The 8,869-nt window shown below is 35.7% G+C and overlaps 1 protein-coding gene across 1 annotated transcript in view; it reads right to left on the bottom strand.

Moving 5' to 3' along the window:
• The window catches only part of LOC109382174 (nuclear receptor corepressor 1-like), a 99,551-nt gene that overhangs the window by 56,770 nt on the left and 33,912 nt on the right, over nucleotides 1–8,869 (bottom strand). Inside the window, exon 2 of the mRNA XM_019641486.1 lies at nucleotides 4,553–4,730. Within this exon, the coding sequence (XP_019497031.1) occupies nucleotides 4,553–4,660 (108 nt within the window). The 5' untranslated portion in view covers nucleotides 4,661–4,730. The remainder of the gene's footprint in view (nucleotides 1–4,552; nucleotides 4,731–8,869) is intronic.

Here is an 8,869-nt window from a genome sequence, read left to right as displayed (position 1 = left end):
CCAATTCCCCAATAAAAAAAAAATCTTTAAAAAAAAAAAGAATTATCAACTTAATGAAAATAGTGCTATCTTTAAAACAAATAAATCATCAATAAAATTAAAACATAAAATAAAATCGATAAATCATAATTTTGATATAGTAAAAAGTTTCCTTATTTAAATCTTAATTGAAAGTAAAATGAAATGACTAGCATGGAGAGAGTGTGATGGTGATTGAATGATCTATTTAGTATACCACTTATATTCTCAGCACATTATTTCCATCCTAGTTTTCATATTGCGTACCTCAATAATCCAAGGTCTCAACATTTCCAAAGATTAACGAAAAGAAATTACTTCAAAAATTAGATATTCTCCAAAGTTAACTCTTTAAGATTTGAGTCTTTGATATGTCATCAATTTTGAAACAAAGAACTCTTTAACAATTACACATTTTTCTTTTTTAATTCTGATTTACAATTCTTTTGATTCCAATGTTGAAGACATAGGGTTGTTAAAAACAGTCTATCCAGAAAGGTTTCTAAATCCTGGAAAGATTATGTTCTGAAGAGAAATTATTGTGTAATGGAGTTTAAAATTAAACTGCTTCTCCACAAATATATATGTATATATTACAAGACTGAATACAGAAACAGATAGGAGAATCAAGCTATTTTCTTTTAAACTTTATATTAGAGGTTTGCAAAAATGTAAAACAATTCCACTCAACAAATTTTGTTTTATTTTGGAAAACAGTTATCATAAAAATGTTATTTATATTAAATGGGTTTATATTATTTTTAAATGAATAAATCCCTTTAAATTTTCTCTCACTTTAATATCTAATATGGTAAATATCAACATATACAACCCACAGAAGCAAAAGCTCTTTGAGGTCCTAAATTTTTAAGTGTAAATGAGACTAGAGACCAAAAGTTTGAAAACCACTGGCCTAGAAAACTAGGCCATCTTTAGATTGACTAGCATAGTGGCCTACAGAGGCCAGTTACACCCAGGTCTATACACACACACTCCTTTAACTAATCTGCTCTTAGTTAAAGTGTGGCTTTGACACCATGTTTGTATCGAGAGAACTACCCTACTGAATCAGGATATACCAATCAGATCCCTCTCCTCAGGGATTTGGAATTGAGAAAATCAGCTACAGGGAACTGAGTTGCAAAGTGACCATAGTAGGAGTCAAGATGAGCCAAAGCATGTGCCAGAGAAGTTACAGGGGAGCAGAGAATGCCAGTCTAGACACAGACCAGAGTGGACATGCAGAGAGAAGTGGAGCCAGGAGACCTTGCAGGCCCAAGACAGCAGCGGCGGCCTTGGCTCCTGACTCTGCGCTCTAGGGTCAATCCCCACAAGAAGCTGATGTACTTCTTTCCTTGTCCTGGGATGCCTATTAAACTGCTTACAGTCTTACAATAAGTCCTCCTTTACTTAATGTAAGCAGAGAAGGTTTTTATTTCTTAGAATTGTAAGATCCCAAGTTAAGTCCCAAAATAACTACACAAACCTTGGAAACAACCCAAATGTCATTTCCATCAACTGATGGATAGATAAAATCAGGTACACCCATACAAGGGACTATTATTCTGCCATAAAAAAGAATGAAGTACTGATACACACTATAATTTGTATGAACCCTGAAAACATGCTAAGTAAAAGAAGCCAGTCATAAAAGTCCAAGTTTTGTATATTTCCTTTCATACAAAAGTCTAGAATAAGCAAATCTCTAGTGATATAAAGTACATTAGTGGCTGCTTAGGGATGGTGGGATAGGGATGGAGGAACAGCAGGTGATAACTCAAGTATACAGGGTTTCTTTGGGGGATGTTATTTTTACTTAGTTTCAGGTGTACAACACAGTGCAATAGTTACACTTTTTATCCCTCAAAGTGACAACCCCCCCTCCTCCAATCTGCTGCCCCACTCCCCCCCCCACACCCCATATCATCCATATCTATTACAATTCCATTTATTCCACTCCCACACTATACTCCACATCCCATGACTATATATATATATATATATATTCAATTATAGTTGACATACAATATTATACAACATCAGCTTCAGGTGTACAGTGCAGTGATCAAGCCTCTNCCCCCAATTCCCCAATAAAAAACTTTAAAAAAAAAAAAAAGGAGACTACTTCCCAAGCTAACAATCTTAATGGTAAAAGACAATGTTTTCCTCTTAAAATCACAAACAAAGCAAGAGTGCCCACTCTCACACCTTCTATTCAACACAGTACTAGAGATTTTAGGCAGTGTAATGAGAGAAAAGGCATTCAGTTTGGAAAGGTAGAAGCAAAACTGTCTTTATTTTGAGATTACAGGATTATCCAGGTAGAAAATCCTGTGGAATCTATAAAAAAGCAACTAGACGTAACAAGTAAAGTTGCAGGATATAAGATCAATATACATAGTAGTAATGAACAACTGAAATTCAAAAAGCAATACCATTACAATAGCATCAAAACCATGAAATATTTAGAAATAAATGTGACAAAAGAGATATATGACCTGTACACTGGAAACTACAAAACATTACTCAGAATAATTAATGAAGATCTAAATAAATGAAGAGATATACCATGTTGATGGACCAAAAGATTCGAAGTTGTTAAGAGGTTAGTTCTCTCCCAAATTATTCTCTAGATTTAATACAATCCCAATCAAAATCCCAGAAAGTATTTTTGTAGAAATTGACAAGCTGATTCTAAAATGTATATAGAAATACTAAGAATCTAGAATATTCAAAACAATTCAGGAAGGAATCACACTACTTAATTTCAACTTATTATAAAGCTATAATAACCAAGACAATGTGAAATACTTTATTAAAAGATTAAATGTGTTTACATAGAAAAATCACACAGTAGTGAGGTAAAAATAGACAATATATCAATGAACAGTATAGAAAGAACAGAAATAGACTTGCACATATATGATCAATTGATTTTCAATAGAAGTGCCAAAGCAATTCATTGGGAAAAGAATAATCTTTTCAACAAATTGTTTCTAGAACAACTGAATACCCATGTGTAAAACAACCCTTACCTCACACCATAAACAAAATTTTAATTCAAAATAGGTCATATACTTAAATGTAGAACCTGAAACTATAAAATTTAGAGGAGAAAATCTTAGTGACCTTGAGTTTGGCAAAAAAATTCTTAAATATGACACAAGAAGCAAGAAATATAAAAGACAAATTTAATAAATTGAACTTGATAAAAATGTAAAACCCCAAAGGATACTATTAAGAAAATAAGGCAATACTTCTTTATATAATCTAAATACAACAAATACACACATTTTTCCTAAGTAATTTTATTTGTAATAACCAAAAACCGGACTACGTGACTAGACAAATTGTCGTATAGCCATACCCAGCCATAAAAAGAACTACTGAGATGCATCAAAACATAAATAAATCTCAAAAATATATGGGAAGCAAAAAAAAGCCATAGATAAAAGAGTTCATATGAAACTCAAAACAAATGTAATCTACTATGACAGGAAACAAATCAGTGGTTTCCTGGGAGCTAAAGTTTGTAGGAAGTAGGGAAGAAGGACTGACCTGGTTGGGGGAAAAGGGAACTTTCTGGAGTGATAGAAATTGTTCTATACCTTCATTTTGGTGGTGGTTTTATGGGTGAACGAATCTGTCAAAATGTATACATATATTTAAATTTTATTATATGTAAACTAAACCTCAAAGCTAATTTAAAAGAAAAAGCAACAATCTAGGAAATTAGTAACAGATGAATAGCACTGGGGGAGGCAGGACATGCAACCAAAATTCAACACCCAATCATGACAAGAATTCTCAATCTAGCAATAAAAGCAATTTCTTCAACAGAAGAAGGGCACCTACAAAAACGTGCAATTAATATTATACTTAATGGTGAAAAACTGAATGCTTACCTAAACAGAAACAAGGTAAGGATGTCCATTCTCACTCTGTGATCATGACACTTCAATGGAGTCCTTGGTAGTATCCAGAGTTACTCAACTATATTTTGCCAGTAAATTTGCTTTCTCTCTGAATGACCATTTTATCCTCTCCCTTCCATTTTTTCTTCAAACCTCTTAAACCCTTTTACCTGGCCCATTCTGAAATGGTAATTTCACCTCATATTTTATTTTTCACAAGGTAAATCAATCATACAAACTCTTTCACCTTCTTATCATCAAATCTTGGCCATCACTCAAGAGACCAAGTTATCTGAACAGCTTAACACTCAACCAAAACTTGGAGCATAAACATAGGTCTTAACCTAGAAATTCTAGGTAACTGATATTCTTCTATCAACAAATTTTACAAATCAAAGGCACAGACATGCTCATGCCCTGAAATCTGTCATAAAGCCATAGTCTAGAAGACAAAGATAACTAATACTCAACTTTTAGTTCCCCATCTTTGAGAATGGTTCTTGCCATTAAAAAAATTTATACATACATATATATGGTTTCTGACTAATAAATGTATTAAATAGGAAAAGTAGAGAAAAGCACAAAATACATATGCAATTTACATAGTATTTGTTCCTTACCTGCTGGTGCCGGGTGCTGGGAAAGGTGTACTGAACAGAGTGGGAAGGATAACGACTTTGTTCTGTGCTGAATGCTCCTTGGTTGGGAGGATAACCTGAATTTGACATTATCAGTAAAGAAGTCCTCACCAAGCTGTGAGATCAAGTCCAATAAACAATCATGTTTCTGGGAAACCACCTAAACAGAATTGGGAAAAACAGAATTGATGAGAACTAAAGCTCCAGATGTACTTCTAATAAATTATAACTACAGCTACAAAAATAATAAGCTTTCTCTCATGTATTTACTTAATAGAAGTTATTGATGTTTAAAAACCATTAATGCATCTTTTTCTTTACACTTAAAAAAAAGTTATTTAATAGAGCACAAATAATATAAGTAGCTATATAAAGTAAAAACATGTATATAAAATCTTAGGGGCTGGCCTAGTGGCTCAGTTGGTTGAGAGCTCACTAAAGAGTGCGAGCTCTGAGCAATGGGGTCGCCGGTTCGATTTCTGGCCCAAGCTGAGCTGCCACTGAGCTGCCAACAGGAGGCAGGATGGCTCAGTTAAAAAAAAAAAAAAAAGAAAAAATCTTAGCATGGAATCTGGCACATAGCAATTTCTCAGTAAATGTCTTTCTTTTGATAAAAGTTTGAGAAACAAATATGCTACAAAAACAAAAATCTATAATTGTAAATTTTGGGGGTTATGAAAAAGTCAATTGTTAAAAGAAATCAAGAGTATTTATAAGGTAAGCACTTGTGCAGAGAAAATATTGTGTTTGTTAAATAATTCTGCCCAAAATGATAGCCTAAGAAGGCACTCATGGGAAGAAAGCTTTCAAGGAAGAACAAAGTGAGACTATCACTTTCAAGGAAGAGAACTGCAGTGTTTATTAGGATTTAGTGAAAATTAGGATTTTGGAAAAACATGTATCTGCCACCATAAGCTTGACAGTTTCCCACATTTAAAGACTTTTCTGGCAAGACTGGTTTTATTCACACTGTATATTAAGTGTGAGTTTTTGATATTGACAAAATGTGCCAACATTTGAAATAACAGCATAAACTCAATGAATCAATTTTCCAAATGACCAATGTTACAAAATTATGCATGAACATTTATTTAAAGTGTAAGATATTTTAACCACAATTAAATAAAGTACAGGACAAACCAATAAATGTTTACTGTGATAGAATATGAAAGTTTCGTTGATATGGTTTCCGATTCTACACAGCAACTAACCTTTAAATAATTACTTCTCTGGTTTAGATGAGATATAAAGAATATCCACAATTATCTAAAGAGGCTATTAAAATACCCCTTCCTTTTCCAAATATATATCTGTGCGAGGTTAGCTTTTCTTCATAAACTTCAATCAAAACAACACATTGTGGATTTCCGGTCAAGATGGCAAACCAACTCAGCTAGCTGCTATTTACATGACTCTTTGTGGATACATTATTTTATTATAAAAGCATTAATAAGAATTATCGGGCCGGCCGAGTGGCGCGATGGTTAAGAACTGGCTTGGGATGCCAGAGGGCCCCGGTTCGGATCCCACATATGAGGGCCAGTGACACTGCNAGAACAAAAGGACAGCAACTTGTCTGTTCCCCTTCCCCCAATTCCCCAGCACTGTTCTCATCCCCCAATTCCCCAATAAAAATCTTAAAAAAAAAAAAGTTGGACAAAACGTAGGAACTATTTTCAAACATTGGAAAATAGGAAATAGGCTGCACAGGACTTGATCTCTGAGAAAAATGACACAAACGGGGTGAGTCCTACCATACCCCAGGCTTTCTGTCCCGATGTGATTTCCAAACTACATCCCTGGGAATAGAACCGAAACAGTGCCCCACTATCTTCTTCACTGGAGGAGCAGCAATACTAGTTTGGGAAAGCTAGATGAATAGAATTTCTGGAGGCTTCCAGAGAGGAGGAAGTTACAGAGAAAGGCTTCCTGAAATCTGAATTTGAGTTCCCTAAAGTCTTTGCCTAAATTCCAGTCTGTAAATGCATAGGAAAATCATAGCCCAGTCATTAAAGGATGGGCTAACAATAACTTCCGAAGAAAGAACAATTAGGAAGAACTATAAAACAATTTTAGAGCTCACACAGGGCCGGAACTCATTCAGATTTCCTCCAGCCAGAGGGAAGAAACTTCACTGAATACACCAGACATTCAGTAGATACCCTAAAGGAAACAAGTTTAGAAGTGGGGGATAAATAAGAGATAGAATAAAGCCTACTCTAGACTTGCCCTAAGGGTCTTTAAAAATAAATCTCAAAAGTAACTTAATTGCCTACCAGAAGGAATCCAATTTTTCTTAAAGGAACACAACAAAAGACAACACTAAAAAGTGTAAAATTCAGTGTCAAAAAATTCAATGAAAAATCCAATGTCTGCAATAAAAATTTCACTGGATGCAATTAACAATAAATTGGAAACTGCAGAAGAAAAGGTCACTGAACATGTCACTATAGCAAAATGAAGCAAATGGATAAAAAAAACAGAAAAAATAAAATGAACAGAGGTCCAGTGACCTGTAGGGTCATATGAAATATGAGTAACTGATGTCTCTCTCACAAGGAAATTAGAAGGAAAGAAGACAGAAAAATATCTGAAGAAATAATGGCAGAAATTTGCCAAAATATTATGAAAATTATAAATTCACAGAAGCAGGAAGCTCAACAACATAGACAGTTTTTAAAAAGCACAAAAAAGGCACATCACAATCAAAGTGCTAAAAATTACTGATAAAGAGAAAAACCTTAAAAACTGCAGGAGAAAAAAGACACTTATGTATAAATAAAGATAAAAATGACGACATCTAGTTGAAATCCATACAAGCCAGCAGACAACAAATGACATCTTTTAAAGTGCTGAAAGAAAATAATCGTCAACCTAGAATTCTGTATCTAATGAAAATATTATTCAAAAATGAAATGGAAGGCCAGCCGAGTGGCTCGTTGGTTAAGAGTTGGCTTGGGAGCGCGAGCTCTGAGCAGCAGGGCCGCCAGTTCGAATCCCACATGGGCCAGTGACACTGCGCCCTCTACAGCTAAGATGGTGAACAACAGCTCGACCTGGAGCTGGGCTGCTGTGAGTTGCCGACAACGACGTAGGCTGCAGCCCCTGCTGCAGTGGGCTGCCGTAAGCTACCGTGTGTGGCTGGCAGCCAGCGTGAGCAGCCGGCAGCTGGTGTGAGCTGCCGTGAGCCACCATCCAATGGCCGGCGAGTGACTGCCTCACCTGGGAAGAGCGCAATGTTCATAATACCACCATGGGCCAGTGAAGTGACGTCCTCCACAACTACACTGAAGAACAAAAAGACAACAACTTGTCTGTTCCCCTTCCCCAATTCACCAACGCTGTTCCTTCCCCCAATTCCCCAATAAAAAAATCTTTAAAAAAATGAAGCTGAAATAAAGTTTTCAGATAATTAAAAGCTGAGAAAATTCATTACCAAAAGACCTAACTAAGTGAAATTACAGTCTTAAGACAAAAAGAAAATGATACCAAAAGGAAAATAGAATATATACAAAAGATAATATATATGTGGGCAATTATTGAAGGAAAAAAATAATTCAAAGCAGAAATCAGTATGTAGAAAAATACTGAAAATGGATAAAACCAAAGCTAGTTCTTCAAAGAAAATAATCTATTAAATTGGTAAACTTCTAACTAGGCTAATAAAGAATAACAGGTTGGGGGAACACTTAACATGGGGAATAATATCACAACAGGTCTCAAAGGCATTGAAACAATAAGGGAATAGTATGACAACTATGTCAATAAATTTTACATCTTGAACAACAAAACCTACCCAAACTGACTCAAGAAAAAATAATCTGAATTCTAACTATTAAAGAAATTTATCTCATAATTTAAACACATCCCAAAGAAAATTGTAGGCCCAGGTGACTTCACTTATAAATTCTACCAAATATCTAAGGAAGAAAAAAATATCAATCCAAAACAAACTCTTTAAGAAGATACAAGAGGGCCAGCCAAGTGGCACGTTAGTTAAGAGCTGGCTTGGGACACCAGAGAACCCCAGTTCGGATCCCACATATGAGGGCCAGTGACACTGCCCTCTACAGCTAAGAAGATGAACAACAGCTTCAACCTGGAGCTGGGCTGCCCTGAGTCGCCGGCAACAGCGTAGGCTGCAGCCCCCACTGCAGTGGGCTGCCATGGGCTACCGTGTGTAGCCAGCAGCCAGCGTGAGCTGCCGGCAGCTGCCGTGAGCAGCTGTCCAGAAGCCTGCGACTGATCTGCCTCACCCAGGAAGAGCGCAATGATGGTGCCAACTTGGGCCAGTGAAGC

Source organism: Hipposideros armiger, unplaced genomic scaffold (genome assembly GCF_001890085.2).
Source record: "Hipposideros armiger isolate ML-2016 unplaced genomic scaffold, ASM189008v1 scaffold_61, whole genome shotgun sequence".
In the NCBI taxonomy this organism is placed as follows: Eukaryota; Metazoa; Chordata; class Mammalia; order Chiroptera; family Hipposideridae; genus Hipposideros; species Hipposideros armiger.
The sequence above is the reverse complement of the archived record's forward strand: the minus strand, read 5'-3'. Positions and strand labels throughout refer to the sequence as shown.